The 22,065-nt window shown below is 39.9% G+C and overlaps 1 protein-coding gene across 1 annotated transcript; it reads right to left on the bottom strand.

Annotated features, from left to right (window-relative positions):
- Nucleotides 1-20: 20 nt before the first annotated feature.
- On the bottom strand, nt 21-20,558 carry serpini1 (serpin peptidase inhibitor, clade I (neuroserpin), member 1). The gene is made up of 9 exons (XM_023297495.3): nt 20,448-20,558; nt 8,677-8,965; nt 6,742-6,972; nt 6,283-6,477; nt 3,723-3,927; nt 2,830-2,927; nt 1,843-1,929; nt 1,609-1,698; nt 21-942 (listed from the first exon to the last, which is right to left on the bottom strand). The coding sequence occupies exons 2-9, from the start codon at nt 8,942-8,944 to the stop codon at nt 866-868; spliced, it is 1,251 nt and encodes a 416-aa protein (XP_023153263.1). The 5' UTR covers nt 8,945-8,965; nt 20,448-20,558; the 3' UTR covers nt 21-865.
- Nucleotides 20,559-22,065: the final 1,507 nt, after the last annotated feature.

Raw genomic sequence — 22,065 nt, 5'->3', positions numbered from 1 at the left:
ACCAGCTCTACACACACAGAGAAGGATATATATATTTAATGGGAACACATTCATGTTTTTATTGAATAAAAGACTCAATACAGCTGGTGTTTTTGTTTCTCCCTGTATGTACATCCAAAACAGTGCTGCAGATCTTCTTCAGTGCGCCTGCATGCTCCAGTCCATCACTATAGCAACCCATCTTGGTTACGCAGTCCCCTTTGCTCACCTGTAAGCTGCCCGGCCGGGGCTTAATCAACCGCTCAGATGTGATAAGGCATATTAGTTCATCAGCAGTTTAGCCATGTGCCTACAGTGTAAAAATGTCTCAATACTGTCTGGAACAGATATATTACTAAGATTTAGTGTATAAGGACAAAATGTTTGCACATGTTTATTCTGCAATAAATACCGAGCATATACTGTATATGTATATATAGAACACAATGTCAAATGTACAGGGATGTAATTAATGTGTGGAACTTACAGTGTGCACATACTGTATCTGGAGGAAGAGTAAATACATTTGAAGAGATTTTTGTGCATCGTGTGTGTAGCTGCGAGTGAGTACGAAGCTGCTGAACTTAAAGGGGTTGTGCGTGGATTACATACCATGTAGTCTTCTTATTCATATACAAACCATACTTTAACTAGAGAATATTTACAACTTCCACTTTCTGCAAATCCGTATCCAAGAATTTAAAGCTTCCAGTATCAAAACACAGTCACATTATATGTCGTATGTCATGTTTCAATATATAATATTTCATATAATATTCAGTTTATGTATAGAGTATAAAACACAGCTGAAGATGGTGATAGAGGATAGGTAGCATTTATGACGTCAGGATCTGATTGGCTGAGAGTGAATGACCTCACACCCTGGTTACATGGAGTCAAAGTCGTGGTCGCTGGGCTCGATGACTTCGGGGGTCATGACCCTGCCCATGAAGAGGATGGACCCTGGAGGGAGAAGGATAGAAAGTCAAGTTAAAACCACTGGATGCATATTAAAAAAACTTAGAAATCATGACATCAACCACTGGATTTTGGAGTACAATTTTAAAGCCTCAGATTTTGAATTTGGCCACCGGCATCTTGGTCTTGATCTGACAAAGAACTCAATAACACCATGTGTAGAAATACAGTGACGGCTTGTCAATCACGAGGTAGCTCTAAAACATACCCAGGTCTATTGCCTATTTTATTCTAAATTGGACCATAATTTACTAAATGAACAACACGTTCTGTTCAAGGTGACTTAAAACTACAGATTGAGACCATAAACTCATTGGGAAATTGTTTCCTGAAGTAACAAATTAAGTGAGAAGTACCGTTCTTTATCATCTCTTTTTGCAACCAGCACGTCGCCCCCTTGTGGTCATTAGAAAGAATGCTTCCACACTGGCACCACTTTTCAGATTCAGAGGCTACATTTATGTTTTATATACAGTCTATGCTTAAAAAAACCACACGTGACCAAATGTATATATCATATATCTATATAAGTATTACTCATGCAAATCTAACACGCGCAAACAAATAAATGAACATGCACCGTTATATATAACAGACGACCTGACATAACCCTTGAGATCCTTTTATATTTGCATTCACAGAGATACACACCTGTCCTTCTGTTTCTGATGACAAAGAAGAATGGGTGATCTGCCATGACCTGTGGGTACAGCACCAGAGTCCTGGTCAGGGCAATCATTCCTGAGAGAGACAAAGAGAAAGACCAGGGAATAATAATCAGTGTTATTTGCTGACAAGTGTGTTGTGAACTTGAAGCAAGCAAAACTCTTCTGTATTTATCAGTGTTAATGATCAGGAAGACTATGATGAAAATGAAAACTCTACCTGAACCAACAGCTCCCTCTGCTCCCTCCTCCGTCACCTCCAGGTAGGCCTTCTGCACTGCTTTTCCAATGTACAGATCCTTACCGTCTGAACAATGCACACACAAAATAACATAACTCATCATCTTATCTTTATTCTAATTAAATCTGACATTGATGTGGCAATTTTTAGTCAAAACTGTATGAACAGTTAAAGGTACAGGGCATGCTGCTCTGTACACCCACTTATTAGTCAAATCAACATTGTAAACCAGACAGAAGGGTCTCATGAAACTGCAGTTTCTAAAAAGTGACGTCTGCTCAGACAGAAAATCCAGAACAACTATTTCCCCAATGACTGAAAACCTTTCAAGCTGCCCCCTCTTACCACCTGCCTGCCAGAACAGATCGTGTCCTCTGAGCACATGTTGAGCAGAGGATGCTATAACAAGTACAAGATGTTCCAAATACCAGTACAACTTACACACTGTGTATCACAATATATTATTAGCTCCACCTGATGAGAACAAGCTGTTCTGAGCTGGATATCCAGTGAGCCTGCAGGCTAATGACTTTCTAGGCATGTTTTAACCAGTATTTAATTTTGGATGCTAGCTTTCATATGTTGGGTATGTGTAATTTGGCTTTCACTGAGATCACATTTTAATTAGATGTAATATACCCCAACAGGTTTATGCGTCTATTTCTCTGCCTCTATGCATATATCCGTCTCAGTCTCTGGATCTATTTTAATGGATGATGTGACAGCTCTGACCTACCCACTCAGTGCCAGTTACCTTGGTTACCTTAGAAAGTGCTTACTTTGCTGCTGCCAAGAAGGAGAAACATCACATCTCGTACTGAACCCCGTTTCTATAGCTGTATGAATGTGTGTTTTCTAATAATGTACTTGTATGTAAATATAGTATGTGTCATTATTTTGCACCGTGCGTTGTGTTTTGCATGCACTGTTTGTGTGTCTGCTGCTCTGTTTATAACTATGCATCACCTGTCATGGCAGAGAGATCAGCATCGTTGGTGAAGATGTTCTTTATTCCCAAATCCTGCAGAGTGTTTCTCAGATCAATCTTTTGCTCCACCTTAAACCTGAACAGACAGGATTGAAATCAAATGTTCGGCAGCAAGTGAAGTTATAATTTAGACAAAGAGGTGACAGATTAAGTAGCTTTACATTAACCCCCTAACTGTGTGCATTTGAGCTAAGATATTAAATATCCCTTCTGATGAAGTTTTTTTAAACCTGTTAACATGTCTATATGGTGTATTTTTTAATATACGCTAGAAGAGCATTTCCACTATTACACTGCAGTGTACTGATGACAGTCTCCTACACACAAATTTGGACGTCTGCGGTTACATAAATAACCGACCCTGTAAACTAAAGGCTGTAGGGCTTTAATTACTCTTCCTGGTCGTCTCAGAATTGGTTTTGGATTGAAACATGTATAACTGAATTACTCCAATATTAAAACTTGCCACTGTGTTGCAGAGAGTAGTGTTTTCTTCTAAGCCATTTGAAAGCATAAAGGGAAGATTTTAATTTTTAAAAAGTCTTAATATGCAATTTTGACACACAGAATTGAGTTTTGGGGGTTTAATTCAATACCAGGGCAGATATATTAAAAAGTGTAGTATTAAATACATCACATGTATAGGTTTACATAAGTTTCTGTGCATCTGTGTTTGCATTATGTTGGGAGATTAGCAGGTCGTTCTACAAAACAGCTTCTGAAACACAAACATATAACAAAGTCATTCCACTCTACAGTAGCATATGAGCATGTGCATTTGAACATCATAAACCCACTCCTCCCATAAGTATGAGCTAATGGCTAATGTGTTCTTGTATACATATACATGTGTTTGTGCGTCATGTCTCACCTCGGCAGGTAAACTTCCACCTTCTGCCGTTTGACGTTGTTGGCCCACTCCTCCAGCAGCGGTGCTTTGATGATGGGCTCCAGAGAAGCCAGCGGTACCTCCTGCCGAGGCAGAACGATCATCATGGACATGTCCTCTCCCTCATAGGGCATCTCCAACACCTGGTACACACCTCCAGCTTCCTGTGAGCCATCACTGAACTCACCTGATAGAGAGGAAGCACACACAACTGTAGGTGCGCACACATGCTGTCCACATTTGGCACCTGTGACCTTTACTGAGGAGTGAACGTACACAAATGGAAGCATGTTAAGGCACATTGATTGGCCGTATTGATTACAGTGTGCGGCCACGCTTTAATTGAAAACCACTGACGCTTCACTTCAAAGGCTTTGCTCACACTTGGTGTGAAAATGGATTACATAGATGCTAAACTGTATGCAGTCGCTCTGCCTAGTGCTGCCAGTTAAAATCTGTTAAAATCCCAAGAAAAAAATCAATTAGGCAAGAAAGGATGGTGTGTTTGAGTGCGTTTATCACGAAATGCCTTTTTTTTTTACTCAAACACGCACTTGACCGTCTTCAGGCAGGGAATAAAAGAAACCAATATCAGATCAAGGAAAATAAAAGCATCCTTGCATATATATTTAGATACATGCAAATATACCTGCCCACACACATATAGAGATATCTGCACGTGTGATTCTACATCACATGTGCACACAGACATCCGTAAGAGCTGATATCTTCATCCAGCTACACTACACAATCTAAAATGTGACAGCTTCATAGCCTTGAGGAGGATCTTCAACAGACTTCTGCTCTTGTATCTAATTAAACAAAAGTCTCCGATTTAAATTCTAATCAAGACAAGGCAAGAAACATTTACTTGTGAGACACTATTTCTTAGTCAGGATGTGATAATCCTTTTATACCCAAATGAGGTCCGACTAGATTTTAAATCTAAACGCAAGATTATCCCACTTACTTGGGTTTTCTAGTGTGAGATGGAGATTAAAAACAAATTAACACAGCCGGATTTGATCCCATTCTTTACACATTCTTTTGAGTTTTCTTCAGAAGCAGCTTAAAAGGGAAAATTACAACAAAAACACTGATTATCCTTCATTAACTTCGCGTTGTGGGAAGCCCTTTCTGATGCAGAGTGAGGCAGCAATACAGCACAGAATGGGATGTGGCTTCCCAAAACATTTTACTTAACCAATATGATTGTGCTTCAGAAAGAGAATGCAAACGCAGCCTTCTCCCTAGGGACCTGTCCCTGTTTTGCAGCGCTCAAACACACACATCCACACATGCACACCCTACACTTTCACACAGACACACACACAGACACACACACCAGTTCACACATGCACAGATTTCCTTGATCCTGAGTGTGTGAGCATGAGTATGTACGAACGTAGGTGTGTGCAATCTCACTGCACGCATACAGACGGCACCAAAATAACTGAAATGCGCCAACTTTAGTAGCAGTGCAGTAAAAATATGATGTAACTGTTTTTGGCAGTGCGGCAGACAAAAAAAAAGAGTAGATGCAGAAGAGACGGAATGAAATCATTCATGTGTAATGGCATAACAGCCAAATTGCAACACTCAAACAGTCTTGCATTTTCCAGTGCTGGCAAATCCCCAAACACACAAAAACTGATCATGTACAGATTATAACTAGCCTTAAAATGCACAAGATGTGGTCAAAAACTCATCTGGGATTTTCAGCCAACACAGATTCAGACAACAAGTCTAGACAGTGGAGGCTAAATAAGTGCAGTTACATTAAAAAAAAAGACATCACATTTACCAAAAGTGGACAAAGCAAGGCTATGAAAAAAATCATTTCAGCACGAAAGCAATAAAACAACAACAGAAAATTAACCATTTAGCAATTTAATTTTATCCATAGAAAACATTGTTGCGAAAGATGCATGCAGTGATGCGTTATGCTGTTTGTGTTAAATTAGAGAGAAGAGACTTTATATGCTTTTCTGATCTAATATTTCTTCTGATAATTGAAAATCAGTAAAATACACGACAAAAGATGACAGCTATAGTACAAACAGAAGCAAACTTTAATTTTAAGAAAAACCTAAGATCCCAAAAGATAAAAAAGGGAGAGATGTTGGAAGGAAAGTCAAACGAATAAACATAAAAATAGAATATAAAGAGACTTGAACAGACTTAAAAGACTGAACGTTGTTTGTCCTCCTTTGTGTTATTAGAAAAACCTCATATATTAATTCAGAATTTAACACAGACTGTCACAGTACAGCTAATAATGTGATATTAACAAAATAGCCTTGAAAATATACTTCTAAATCAAAACAGCATACTAGAAGTGAGGAGTGAGGAGAATTTTAGCAGCAGAGAAGAGGAACCTTTCCTAGGAATAACACTCCAAATATGAATATTTTAGATGTAAGATTAACATTTTAAATAACCTCAGGAAATATGAGCTGAAAATCAGAGGCTCCAGAGAAAAAAGCCACAAGTATAATTCTACAAATGCACAGACAGAGAGACGCACACAGTTGTTTCTTACCATAGTAAAAGTCTCCCTGTTGGTACATCATGAGCGTCTGGACCTCAGAGCCGTCGTCTTTGCTGAAGGAAAATGTCCGGGTGTTTTCTGGTCTGAACTGGTTTTTCCAGGAGCCTCTGAAGTAGACGGCGTTCACCAGGGTCAGGCGGGTCACGCTGCTGAAGTCCTCGGCTGATAGCAGCGCACGGATCTTACCTAGAGGGAGCAATTTGCAGAGTGTATTAGCATCTGCATTTCATCAGCCTGAGGATAGTTGCTGCAGTGCAGCTTCTGAAGTCGTAACTAATGATAAGCACAAATTTGTGCATTTAACGGGTTGAAAATGTATTTAATATTCTTACACTGATATAATGAGAAACACTGACAATATTTGTCATTTTGTAGTTTATATGGAATGTACAGACAAGTATGCATTTTATTGTGCATTATCACTCTTCTTTCTTCCTCTCTCGAACTCACTCTCGGTATGATTCTCCACCCAGTTGTTGATCTGATCGGCCACGGCTGACGATTCGCTGAAGTCTACCGTTTCCACATCAGCCCGGAAGTACTTCTTCATCAGATGCAGAAACTCGGGGTTAAAGGTGACGCCCTCCTGCAGGAAAAGGCTGTTGGCAAATCGGATCACGTAGTGTGTATCGTCATCTGTCAGAGCCGTCGTCAGGTTCTGGAGCAGAGAAAACTCCACACCTGGAGGACAGAGGAGAGACGATGCTTCTCAGAGTACAGCAATGTGTATAAAATCTGTACATCACCTTTGCTGAGCTACAAGGTGCTCCAAAATCTATATATTGTTTTTTTTTGTTAAGCAAAAATATAGCAAAAAATTGAATTGTTTTTGCAGAGAAATTATGAAGAACACTTTCACATCTCTTGCTGCAAATATCTCAAAATCAAAAACAAACACTCACACACTTCAGTCAAAATAGAATGTTAGTTGAATGTAGCTTAGATTATTTTTTTTTGAGCTGCAGAGATCTCACAGACAAATAACAGCTATTTTCACACCACAGCTAAAGTTTAAGGCACAATATTATGACAAGGTAGGATGTCCTAGTTGTATGTACACTGCACGAATCAGTGCGTACTGCTGGAGGCAGCTGTAATACATACTGACAGTGTGTCTCTGTGAGTTTTACCTCCTCTCTGGTGTGATTGTTTGCTCCACCTTTTTCAGCCTCACCAATGTCTTGTTACCTCAGTTCCTTGTATATTTATAGTCCAGCATTTCTTTTCTATAGTTGTCAGTTCATCTGTGTTCACTCTGTGTCCCCCAAGCAATTCCACTTTGTGCCGTTTTTTGGCTTTTGTCCTTTTTTAACTTTCTATCCAGTCTCTGTTTGTTACCTGTGCTGTTGTTTGCCTACCTGGGTTCGTCTTGCATTTTTACCTCACTCTGCTCCCTCAATTTTTATGGCTGCCTTTTTTTTGGACATTTGGATGGTTTTTTTCTTAAAATCAGCTTTCCATGTTGTGCATTTGCATGCTTTCTCTCCCTGAAATGAACACTGACATGACAATTCAGGTATCCTCTAACTGGTATTTCTTGATATTTTGCAAAGCACCTTTCTTTCTTTAAGGGAATCCAATGTCAATAAAATTAGTATATAAAGTTTTAATATAAAACAATTGTATATAAATATATATCACTGAATAAATGCCCACGTGTGGTGAATAAATATGCTGGGACACTAAAAGCAGTATATGAAATCATCTAAAACTCCTCTCTGTGAAACTGCAGTTTGCCACAGAACTATTCACTGTGTGAATTCTGTAAATGTAACTACTACTGTATGTATGGGGGCATATATAAGAACAACATGTGTACATTTGTGTTTATGTCATATGATGCTTGTGAAATTCCTGTCATTATTTTAAGGGGTACTCTTCCATTTTAAAATTTCACTTCCTTACAGTTGGTGGACTCACAAGAGAAGCACCAAAAATAAACTGACTGACAATGAAGCAGCAGAGGTAGAAATATTCAAACTTTTATCACCTACATTTTCCACAAAGTAAAGGCATCTGATGTGTCATTAGACCTCCCCAGCTCGTTTAAATGCCAGCATATTAGTTTGCCATGCAGGCTTTCTGCTATAATTGTCTCTGCTCAAGCCAAAACATCCCAGGTAATAGTTACTTTTTCAAAATGTGAAAAACTCCCTCCAGAACTGCAGAAGCCATATACAACTGTTTTCACGGGCTGGGTAGCACTCTACAAGACAATTAAACTGACTTTCATGTGTAAAAACATCAGGGAGGCCTCATAATTCAATGAATTATTATTGCAAACAAAATAACTTTCTGCTGTCAGCGTTTAGATCCTCCTCCTCTTCCTTCACCCACGGCTGATCCTGATGCTTGTGAACCTGTGTTTATGCACCCGTCTCTCACCTGGCAGCAGATGGCTGAATCCTACAGCCTGTCGTATCTCCTCCAGCGAAGCCCCCCTGGCTCCCAGCTCCACCATGCCCAGGGCCACAGCCACACTCAGCGGGGAGAAAATGATGTTGTCCTGACCCCCCGCTGCCTGCAGCCGGTGGTACAGTCTGACCGAGAACTCTGATGTAGTGTCCTCTGGAATGTCCGCCGCCCGGCAACCGTAGCCCGGCAACAGGATGGAGAGGAGGAGGAGCGGGGACAAAACGTCCAGGATCAACATCGCGGCACAGACCACAGAGAGCTGAGGGAAAGAAGGATGTATGGAGTGGAAAAGGGTTGGGTTGGAAAAAAAAGAAGAGAAATTGAATGTGGTGATTGTGAGGAGGAGAAGGAAGTAAAGTGAAAAAAAATATGTTTGAAGGGAAAAAAGAAAGATGGGGTAAAGGGTTAAGGAAAAGCAAATGAGTGATTGGAGAGATGGAAGGGGGATGGGCAGCAGAAGAGGTGCGAAAGGAAGGAAGACAGGAAGACAGATGGATGGATGGAGGACAAGATGAGAGAAAATGATTTGGGGAGGGAACGGTGCCAAAAGTAGGGAGAAGAGGATTCCAGACAGGATGGAGAGGCAAAGGTAGAGACGACAGGATCGCAAAAGGGGAGGGATGGAGAGAGACAGAGATAACAGTAGAGAAGATTATTGCGTAAGAGAAAAACACAGATGAAGGACAAGAGGATTTTGGAAGAGACAGACAGAGATGAAAGAGAGAGCAGGGATGTGGGATGACGAAAGGAAAGCAGAGGACCAGAGCGAGACAGAAAACATCTGTCAATCATTCTGCCAATTTAAACGGTAAAAGCAAAAAAGGGGAATATACAGACTGAAAAAATAGCCAGTTACAATTTCTACTTGTTAGCAGAAGTGAACTTAAGAATGCAAAAAAGACTTATTCTCATGGAAATACTGTTAAATACAATAAATCTGCTTAAAGAGTGCTGTAAAATTAAAGGAGGAAGCACACTAGAGTTAGAATGAGGCAGTGAGATAATATATAAGCAAGAATGTGCAGTAACATGTTCAATGCTGCAGCCTGTACTGGGGTTCAGAACACGTCTGCTAAATGAGCTTATACATATTTAATAGCCATTCTTATCATCTCGAGTTAAATCAGCCTCTTTCCTTCAAAATATGCTTTGTTCTCTGTGTGTTTAAACCTCTCTGTAGGAATGGATGCGTTTCTGTACAGAATGACTGACTTGGAAAAAGGCCTTTACCTCCCCCCATCCTCCATCCCTCCTGTCATCTCTCCATGTCATCACACTCTTTTCATCCTCCTCTTATCCATATTTTATCTGTCTTCACCGATCTCCTCCTCCTCCCCTATCGTGTCTCTACTTTCCCACCTTCTCGGTCTCTATACCTTCCCAAAATGACACCGAATATACACACACTGCGCCATATCTCTGTTGTTGCCAAGCAACATTGTTTTTGCACTGGTCAAACAGAAAGAGAGTCAATGATATATAGCATAAAGATAGAGATATTGAGTACACAGAGAGAGAGAGAGAGAGAGGTGGAGGTAACACACAGACATTTGTTTTGTTTCTCTGCTGTGCTGCTGTTAAAGCTTGTATAAAGGATTCAATTAGCAGTCCCATGCGGGGCTGGAATCTGCTGGCTAATGCTGGATGTGTGAGATGGCAGGTGACTGTGGTGTCAACAACAGTAACAATGGGCAGCAGCCAGAAAATTAGTGCCCCATCCTGTTGTGTCCTGTACTTCCCTCTGTTCTGCTCTGGCATGTGACAAACTATTTACTTTCCTAGAATGAAATGGTCCAACCAAGTGACGGAGATGCACTGATTTCAAACCTGTTACATGTTTCTTATGGGAAAACTGCAACCAACAATGAATTTAGATGACTAAAAAGTATTACGTGTGTATTCAAAGCCTGGATTACCTTATTCTTCTGAGCCACAGACCTCCACTGTTGTCCAAAAACTCATCTACTAAAACTCATCAGTGATTTACATTCTTGCACGTTACTTCATTAATATAAATATAGATGCTCTGGTTTATCTTGACTGAATTATATATATATATATATATATATATATATATATATATATATATATATATATATATATATATATATATATATATATATGTTGTACCTCTATGAAAACTTACTAGAGAGCTTCATCTGTGACTGAAAACAGATTCCAGAGTGCCCAGCTTTTTGCTGAAGAAAGAGAAAAAAATATTCTTCTCTTTAAACATTTACACTTTGAAAAGAACAAAGTGGTTTTAGATTGAATGTCACATGAAAGGTAGAAAGAGTCAGAAACTATTGACAAACTGATTAATACAGCACTGGTTTTGGTCTTTTCACGTGATTTGTTAATAAGAAAAACAAAAATATAGATTACTACTGTTCTGATCCTTGAGATTAAACCCTCAGATTGAATTGCCATCCCTGCTTTGCATTTACAATCTAGCTCAGCTTCTATATTAGCTTTTAAATGTGATTCCTCATTCACTTGGAAACTACACATCACCACATGTCACTTCCACTTTACGTCATTCACCGGTGAAAGTCGGGATCTCATCTTACTTGTTCTCCATCTATTTGTATGCTGATAAACCACTTCTGACAGGCACAGCGCCGACCAAACTGCCAGCTAAACTTGCACCCGCCTGAGTCAGCAAATGGAAATTTAGTTTGCTTTGCAAAATTTCTTCACATCACATATTCACACTGCAGAATCACACACCACTTGTCAAATATGTGACTGATTATCTTGTGAATACATCTCAAATTTGTTGAGTTTAGCATTGTGTGGATACAATTTAAAACATAATTCAAGGAACCTATTCCCACTAAAAAAAACTCCAATTAAAAGACTGACATAAACCTTTGAAGTTGCAAATGCTATATTTGATGGGTTGAGTTGATATATTAACATTGGTGATTGCATCATAATATTGTGTGTAATTTAAACATAAAAAAATTAGCATTTCTGTTATATAAAAGTAAATTCAGTTTTAGGTAACTTTATGAAATAACACAATTTTTCTTCACCTTAAGCTCAGCATTTTAAATCCCGTCTCCTGCCTACTTAACATGGACATAATTACAATTTTAAATGACTAAACTTAACAGTCTTGTGTTCATGATTACGGTAATTAAATACATAACACTTAAAATGTCATTTTAAAAATTGTGGATTTACTACTTGAAACAACTTCATTTTGATCATACCAATCATAAAGTAAGTGCTAATTAACTATATCTTTAATGACAGTGGAAAAGCCTATTATTCTAATTCAATGCACTTTTTTGGTTGAACATAATACCATTAGAAGTTTTCATAACTCAAAAATATCAAAGCAAACTGCAGTGCTAATTTTTACTTTTTTTTGGACAAGCTATACTTTTGTGTGACTGATTCTCTTCTATATTATCAACTATCAGCTGACCCTATTAACATATATTGATTGTGTGGCCGAAGCTTGGTATATCTTATTATTTTGCTTCCCAGATTTCCACTCAAACCATCAAAAACCCAACAATGAGCCACATCTTTGTACTGAGTGACATGTTCTTCCACTAAAATGAACATGCTGTTTATTTAGTGTAAATCCCACATTCACCGCCGTGCTACAAAAATACACCTAAGAGCAACAAATACATGTTTATTCACAGATGATAGTAGTCCCCAGCAAACTCACAGTTTACTAAGTAGCAGCAGGTTTAAAAAATAGCTCTGAAAAATGTGCGGATATTTTACATCATCAGTAGAAATAAATGTTGTTAGTTGTTGACAATAACTGAAGTATAGAATAGCCTCAGCCTGATCCCCGAATGTGTTTATTTATGATGTTCAAAAAGAGTAAAAGGGGTCCAGTAGGACAATGGATAAGCATGAATACATTTCAAATAAAGAAATTTGATAGAGGTAAATAAATCAATTTGTCAGGAGCATAAGTTGCAGTTAAAGCCTTGGCACAGCCTTGCTGCACTACTGATGCACAACTTTAAATAGACTCATACTGAAAATTTAAATGACACCCAAGGAAACACAAACGTGATGCACTGCAGTTAATATACTGGCAGTCACGTGCGTTCACCTGTTCTCACATGTCATGCTGTGAGTCAGACGTTGCAGAGCGACGGACAGAAATCCAGGGAGAGTAAGAAAGGCTGCGGGAAACTAGGAGGCGGCTGGCAGAGATGTAAATGGAGGTAATGTTCCTGACCTTCTGAGCTGTGGGAGCTGAACTTTTCTGAGACAGTCGGCCCTGTTTTCTGTAAGGAAAGACCCAGCCATGCAGCTAAGCCAGGGAAAGTAGTGTGGGGCATAATTTTGTGTGCACCTCTGTGTGTCTGTGTGCAAGTGTGCATGTGTGAGTGGATAATAACACCATGGGTGGCTGGCTTTTACTTGTAACAGTGACACCATTCTGACCTTTTGAGCTGTGGCACGCTGTCTGCAAGAGGATCCCACACTTTGCCAGTTTGGCCATTGATGACTGTGAGCCCAACTTTGGCTCTAATCTACTCAAGTGGGTTTCCCAGCATGCCTCCCAGGTAATCGGGGAAACCCAACCACCAGCTATAAAAAGTTTCTCTCGTGACTGAAAAGAACTGAATATGTCAGAGAATCTCTCCTGGTTTAAGTTGCAGGAGTTTAATCCTGACAACTTGATTAATTCCGTGCAATTAAACTCACTGGCCTTTAAAAGCGGCCTTTAATCTCTCGGTGTAATCCTAATTCTCAGACAGAATAGATCGGCAGTTGACATTTCTACGATTAAAACGTGACGTCACCCAAAACCGCAGCACGTACGTTAATCCTTACTGCCATTTAAACCCAACACCTTGAGACGGCATGCTTCGGAGGCCAGGGGAATTTATTAAACACCAACATCCTCATTCATGGTTCAAATCCACAGGTACACACGCACTTTTAAGTTTCCACTTATAATTCCAAGCCAACGTTACCAAGGCAATTGCAAGTGATGGACATTTTTCATTTTGCCAAGCTGACAGAATGAATTTTTACGCTCAAAAGATATCTTCCGTCTTCCATATAGGCAGATAAACGCTCGCGTTTTCTTACTCTGCTCAGCATTTTCTGTCTCCTGTAACCCTTCTGTTTGCAAGAACTCTGCACACCAGCTCCAGTTCTGTCACTTAATGCACCCTCTGACATTGTCTAGTAGAAAAACACACACACACATGCTCCCAAGACACACATGTCGTACAGACACTGGGGTATTTTGCAAAAACAAAGCAAACTCTTTTTCTTTTCTCTGTAAATGAGTAGCTGCAGTACAGTCCCCTAACGCTATCTCCCTCCTAGGCTTAGTCTGTTCAAATCACATCACACTGGTTCTCTTAGGCGCTCAGTACACTTCCAAACTGCTGAAGCTTTGACAAATTCAGTGAAAAATGCTAACATCCCATTTTATCAAGGCCCATCCCTCTGGGAATAAACTCTCTATGATTATCTCTGGCCCAGAAAAACGTTGAAATTCTGCAACGGATACTCTGTTTAAAATGGCAGGGTAATCTGGCATGATTTCACCATGAATATGTTTAACTCATAAAGGGCTTTGCAATACAGAGATAATGGAGTCTGATTATCATTCATGAGTTTCAACTTTTCCTTAGAGGTGCAATGGAGGCGACGCTTTTCACATGGGCTCGAGCTGAGTCAAACACAAGGACACACATGCATACCCACACTAAAAATGATTAAACTTACATAAAACCTACATCATCAATCATAAATCACTCCCTTCTCCGTGATTGTCTCTCTTCTGCCAGCTAGATGAGACATCTGTCTCTTACCTATTGCTCACCCACTGATGTGGGGAAGCTCAGAGCAGAACAGAAAATTTACACAGGGCAGCTGCAGTAAAGCCCACCACTGGGTAGAAGCCTTTCACTCCATTTCAGTCTAAGGAGAAAGGAAGCACTAAACTCCTCTGGCAGGTGGGGACTTCCATTACAGTGCACAATAAAGTGGATCCAATTCATCAATCAAGCTGTCTGGTCTCTCACAACCCTCACTTGCACCTACTGTTGCACCCGGAAAGCTAACAGAAGCTAAAAGGCTGACAGGCTACTGATGGATCTCAAGAAGAACATTTAGGTAAAAAAAAAAAAAAAAAGCTTAAGCCAAATATGCAACATCACTATCATGTTAATTGCTTAAGTACACAATGACATGATTTACCTGTCTGGAGCAGACAAATTTAATTTACTCCTAAGGTGTAATTGTAAACTGTAATGGATGGACAATACAGCATAAATTTTGTGATGATAAAATCTCAAAATTCAGAATAATGATTAAAAATCTAGTCAAAAGGTCATCCTCTGCAAGCCCAAACCTTCCTGAAGAAACGTTATCTTTTAAAAAATGCCAAAACTACACCATTTACCATCTTCGATTTTCCAAAAGCCCATGAATTAATCATGTGTGACATATACACCACCGTTCAAAAGTTTGGGGTCACCGAGGCAATTCCATGTTTTCCATGAAAACTCACTCTTTTATTCATGTGTTAACATAATTGTACAAGGGTTTTCTAATCATCAGTTAGCCTTTCAACACAATTAACTAACACAATGTAGCATTAGAACACAGGAGTGATGGTTGCTGGAAATGTTCCCGTGTACCTCTGTGTAGATATTCCATTAAAGATTCATTCATTCAGCCATTTACCACATTAACAGTGTCTAGATTGCATTTCTGATTAATCCAATGTCATCTTCACTGAAAAAAAACGACTTTTCTTTCAAAAATAAGGACATTTCTAAGTGACCCCAAACCTTTGAACAGTAGTGTAAATCTGGCTTAAAGTGTAAAATTGTGATGTTTCATCCAAGTCATTTTATTCTACATGTCTCATTTAAACATTTGCCCAAAAGCAACGGTTTGCACTGCACAGATTGTGTGAAAAACAAAATATTTTGTGCTCCTCGACACAACTGTGAAGCCATTAGTGACTCAGCTACGACAGACAGTCATGTACCTAGAAGATTTTTTGGGCCAAACTGCAGTGACAAAAGTAAAAAAAAATACAGAAACTTCTTGGCGTTCAGATGGTTATGCTTAAAGTGAACAATAATTATTAATTAGTTCTGATTAGAAAAATCCTTTGCTTTGCCTTTTTAAAGGTAAGTTAACCACAATTTCAACACTGTGTGTCATCATTTTTGACTAAATCCTGTAAAGCTTCACATCTTCAAAAACAGTACACAACTGCTACCTCAAAGTAATAATGACTCCTTCTATATTCACACATAGTTGTCTACTTTACACATAAAAATGCAATGTGTCAGCTGAGAACAAAGCCATTTTATCATCTGTCTTTGAAGCTGCTCCTGAACAACCAATAAGCCTTTGGTGAATTACTGTTTCAATTAATGTAATGTAAAACCGTCACCAAATAAAGATGAAAACAGCAGTAAAATGGGATATATATACATGCAGACCCAGGGAGACTGCAGATGAAGCTGTAGTGTTTCTGTGTTGTGGTTCATGGTGATGCTTGCTTGTGTTGCCAGTGCTATATTAACACTGGACCTTTTTCACAGCAGAATTCTGACTTGATTTGTTGTAAAAGACGAGGTGTTACTAATAACATTATTATTATGCCAAAGACATGACAGTAAAACAGCACGAACAATACCAAGCCTTTGAAACTGAAGCAGCTACACAGAATTTAACCATCCTTAATTTCATCGTTTCTCATTTCTTTTTTGCTTTGTTGGAACATCTTTGAAACAGGACTATAGCTGTGACTAGTTGTCAACACTGCAAATATGACATCGGTGGAGGTTATGCTAAAGGAATAAGAAGATAAATACTGAGTATCTGCTGTCATTATCAGCTGATGGCTGTAAATACTTCACATCACAAACATTGTCACAGCTAATAAATGCATGATTTCAGATTAATTAGTTAGGATCCAGCAGATTTAAGGAAGATCAATTTTTATTTATTAAGCTTCCAAAAAAAAAAGCGTCACAACAAACAGAAACTGTCTCTCCAACAACTTGAGGATGAGCTCATTTACAGCTTTTAATTTGCAAAGTGGCCAATTCAATGAATTAAATTTCCTCATGCATAGGAAATTGTAATCAAGTGTGAAAATGTGTTATAGATTTTTATTTTTTTCTGTAATTGAGAAGGCGACAGAATATATGTGCCGTAACACAGAGGGAGGCTGGCGGAGAGAGAAACGCCGACCGAACTGAACATCTAAAATGGTACTTTTATGGTGGCATTAATAGCATATGAACTCTTATCTGGATTTCAGGCGAATGCTGCAATGATGGCACGACATTTGATGGTATGTGATGCTCGCTGTGAGCGCAGCAATGCTTTATTAGCAGCAGTTAAACAAAGCAAAGCCGGTTGCACCTATTTACCATGCTTAAATGACTATCAGACTCTCGTTTCTATATTAAGTAGTCGCACTTTTCTACCCCTGCAGTTTATATCCATTTCCATGGCAGACAGAATCACCTGTACAGCCCATCCTCGGCTCAGCACCTTGTTAGAAAATGACATAATGTGCCATGGAACCTGCCCGAAGTCCCAAGGTGCTCACTGTACACTCCACAGAGGGCAAACAGAGGTTAACAACCCTTTATTAATCCCTGCTAACAGAGACACCCAGAGGGAGACACACACAGAGACACCGAGGGATAAAGACGGTTAAACACACTTAGAAGAAGAAAGATGAGCACACACAGTAAACCAACGACAACAAGGAAGACATTTGGTGGAAAATTAGCACCAGAGATGCAAATAAGGACGAGTAGACAAACAAATAGACGGAGACAGGAGGTGTATGGAGGGATGAATAGATGGAGCCTCCACGCAGATAGCAGCTTTGACTGGGAGCCAACGATATCTAACGACCCCCTGCACAGCGTGGCAAGATGGTTGACTGCCTGCCACACTCTGCCAAAGCACACTAAACGCTGTTTCTTTTCTTTCTCCAAAAAAACAACAACAGACAGACACACACATACACCAACAGCTACGGCACTGTGGGAGCGCCGTTAGGAGGTTTGGAGCCGTAATTGGATCGGCCCTCTATTTGGGGTCAGCGGTAAAAGTGAAAAGACTGGAGGCTTTTTTCAAACTGACTAAAGACCAGGGAGGCGCCGGAGTACAGGAAAGGTTACTATAAACTAGTCCTGTGAGGGGGATGATTGGGAGGGGATGTGTGTGTCTGTGTTTGCGGGGTGGGGGAGGTCGGGGCAACAGAGGGGAGAAGGCAGGTGAATGAGGAGCGACGGCTGGGTGAGGAGGCCGAGACGGAGAGAGGAGACAGACGGCGAGGGTGATTATGAGGGCTGTCGGAGTCGCTCACAAACTGAACTGTGATTGTTTTTGCATGCTTCGCCGAGTGGAGGGCGAGCCGGCAAAACAGGTGTAAAAACTGCACACAGACTGACGGCTAGGAGAATGATTGATATGGTGTTTGAGCACGAAGGAACACAGACTGTCATAGCGGGAAAGCCACATGTGTATTCATGATGGCTGCAAGAGCCACTGCCGCACAGAGAATCCTACAGAGTTCCTGTTTGAACTGAAAATATCTGTTTGTTTTGGGATTCAGCAGCTGGTAATAAAGGAGTGCGAGCGTTTTGCATATCGAGTCTATTACCAAATCACTTCCACCATTTTATCAGTTTCTCTCTCGCGCTTCGTCTCTGCTCTACAGTCAGCAAACCCCTCAAAGTCACCAATCAATCCACTCATCGATTTCAGGGTAAACGTGCATGTGTGCACTAAATGCTAAATATCTTGGGTACGGTTTTGCAGAGACGTGCAATCTGCAACCCTTGCAAACATATATATATATATATATACTGGTTAAAATTATTATTTTCAAATGTTAAGAGGTGCTTCAGTGTGTTGGGTGATGTTTTAGATGGCTCTTTTTGGATTTTGTGTTTTGTTTTTTTTCCGAGGTTGAGTATGACTTTGGTTCCCACCTAATTCAAATAGACATTTCCATTCTTTCGATTTCCTTGTTCCCTCTCTGTAATCACACCAATGTGTGCATTCAAGGCTTAATTTAAACTGTGGTCATCTTTTGTCAGTACAGATGGTTTTCATGTGTATGAGAACCATTTCTGGAAGGTGAACAAGCAGTTTTTCATGCTGAATACTGACAGCTTTTCCTTCTACTGCATTTTGACTACATTCAGTAACCACTGGCAGAATATATATGTATATCTATATATATTCCAGAATAAAAATAGATTAAACTTCATATTTTTCCCTCCCAGTTCATACTGCAGCATGTAACAGGCTTGGTTCTAGCCTGAGAAAATGCACAGTATCTAGGATACACAACTGCAGCATTTATTCCAGATTTCCCCCCCCCTTATCCTCAACCAGCAGAATATGCAGTTGACAGAAACACATCAACAATCCTGCACACACACACACACACACACACACACACACACACACACACACACACACACACACACACACACACACACACACACACACACAAACAGATTTTGGAAGGTTAGCAGTCGCACACGTGCAATCACAGCTCATGCTCGGTGTGCAGTTGCTTCTGCCGTCCCCATTCGTTTTGTTTCGCTAGGATGATTTGAGAGACATTTAATTATTGAAATGCAATTAATGCTGCGTCTGTGGGAAAAGGCAGAACACACACACACACACACACGCACTCATAGGCAGGAACAGGGAGTAAACAGCAGGCTATCAGCAGAGATTAACTAGTGATTCAGATGCATATGGGATTAATACATTGAGATTATGACCGGAAAGATGCTGTTTTCCTGAATGTGGAAGTGCAACTATGGGCCTAAATGAGGATTTAAAAGGTTGTTGTCTTATAAAACACATGGAAGGTGGACTGAGAGAGTAAGATATGGGAAATGTTTAGTGCTGACCCCATTTTGTCATAATAAAATGAGACGAAAAGCTATTTGATTCGAGAAATATATTTGTGGAGATTCATATTCAACATAATCTTGAGGATACCGCATGTGTTTTAGATTTTAGTGGAAAATTTCACCTGATTCCTTCCATTTTTAGTCTTTTATCCGCACACACAGATTTAACCTGCAAGAGGTGCAATATCATTTTGTACAAAAATATGTGCTCACTTAGCTTTGAATACACAACCTACATCACACACACACAGACCTGCATGAAGGAATAACAAGTGGTGTGTGTGTGTGTGTGTGTGTGTGTTTGTGGGGTGGGGATAAGGTAGGATCAGGCTACTACAATCTGCCTCGTTAATTCACACACATTCACTCAATGCGCCTTTGCTTGGATTTCAAGGACATGAACCACACAGCAAGGATGACTTCAACAATAACAAGAAAAAAAAAGCACTGCCATCGTAGACCACCGAGAGACAATCAAATAGCCTTTGGGTGGTGAGCACACGGTTTAATCAATGGGCTTGAAGAAATATGTTTGGCTCCAGTGTGCGTCTCCAGCTGCCATCCTGATTAAAAGCCCACACATGTTGATTACGGCATCATAATCCCTCCGTACTATTCCATTAAATGCCCCTATTACACCTCACACATCCCTACACCTCCATAAAAAGTAATTCTATGGGGGGGGAAAAACTCAGAATATTCTTCCTCGTCTTGAAAAGCACTTGAGGTCTGTCAAGCTGTCATATTATTCACAGCATTTCAGCTCAGGCGTAGTGACTGAAGCAGCTGTAGGTTATTGCAGAAAACGGCTCTTACCGACACAGGGCGCACGGTGCGGATGGATGGATGGATGGATGGATAAGTGCGGGTCTCTCTGCTGCTCTCCTCCGCAGCTCACTGCCTGTTCATCTGCAGCAGACCCCGCCCCCTCAGCGCCCATTGGTCCAATGAACGTCGACCAAAGAGGAAGGACGTCAAACGAAATCAGTATCTTCACGTCGCTTCCTTATTTGCTGTTGTGCCCAATAAAGTTTAGTGAAACCACGATATTTTTCGTTTATTAGGCAAATTAAGGTCTGATTTTGGCTGGCAAATATTAATTTTATTCAAGCAATAAATTGTTATTGCGTTGTTATTATTCAAATAGCACCTTATCATGCACAGAGGCACTCAAAGTGCTTTATAAGCAAAGGCAATACAGCTTCCAACAATTTTTCATTCAAATAAATAAAATAAAATAAAAACAGCGCTGAAAAGTTGAATGAAGTAAACAATTTTTTTAGCAGCTTTAAAAAAAATGGCAAATCTAAGTTTCAAGAGGAGTTGGTTCCAGCAGTGGGAAGCATCAGAATCAGAATCAGCTTTATTGGCCAGTTATCATAACGCTTACGAGGAATGTGATTCTGGTGGTTTCTTTTACTCACACAAAATAAAACACATTTAAGCAAGGGCAGCAGCTTTAAAAGCATGACTGAATGCCATTTCATCTGAACTCCCGTCACCACTAACTGACCAATGCCTGCAGATTTGTGAGATACCAGCCTCGTATTCAGCAAACATATCTACAACATATTTTGGGCCCAGACCATTCAGAGACTTGCAGACAATATGTAGGGTCTTAGCATGAACTCTACATTTAACAGGAAGCCAGTGCAGGGATCGAAGAATCAGAATAAACTCTTCTCTCTTTTTGGTGTTCATCAATATTCTAACAGCAGCATTTTGAGTGAGTTGCAAATTCTAATTCTGATTGTGTAAACTCTATTGGCCAGGAGGAGTGTGTTACAGTAGTCTACGCTTTAATTTACAGCTTTACTGTGGCAGCTGAACTTGGATCCTCATCAATGATTACACAGAGATTCTTGATATAGATTTAAGATAAGCTCTGAGTGCCAGCCTTCCCTCTATATTGCCACAAACTATTTTTTCAGTCTTATTTTATTGCACCCAACTGTTACACGACCATGGTCATTTGGTGAGAGTGCTAGATAGACCTGGGTGTCATCTGCACAACTATGATAAGCAACTGTAAACTCAGGAAAATTTGATAAAAGGGAAGCATGTACAGATTGAACAGGAGGAGCACAAATCCAGTCCTTGTATGGCTCCATGCATGCCTGGATGTTTCTGAGACAAATAACTACCAGTATTCAATAGGAGAAGTTCATTAACCACAGTGCCAAATGCTGCTCTAAAATCTAATAGCACCAGGAGGCGTAGACTATTTAAATCATCATTCATGTAAAATCTTTAAGACAGTTTCAGCGCTATGATGTGAGTAGAAAGCTGTCAAGGATGTCGCTTAAATGCAAAAGCTACTGACTTAATTAAAAAGTATTTTTCCAATAATCTTATGTATAAATGGAAGACTTGCGATCGACCTGTAGCCTCAGTTTCTATACTTTTCAGCTTGATAATGGGACTGAAATTGGAC

This window comes from Amphiprion ocellaris, chromosome 7 (assembly GCF_022539595.1).
Source record: "Amphiprion ocellaris isolate individual 3 ecotype Okinawa chromosome 7, ASM2253959v1, whole genome shotgun sequence".
In the NCBI taxonomy this organism is placed as follows: Eukaryota; Metazoa; Chordata; class Actinopteri; family Pomacentridae; genus Amphiprion; species Amphiprion ocellaris.
Note: the sequence above shows the minus strand (reverse complement) of the source record. Positions and strands in the feature narration are given on the sequence as shown.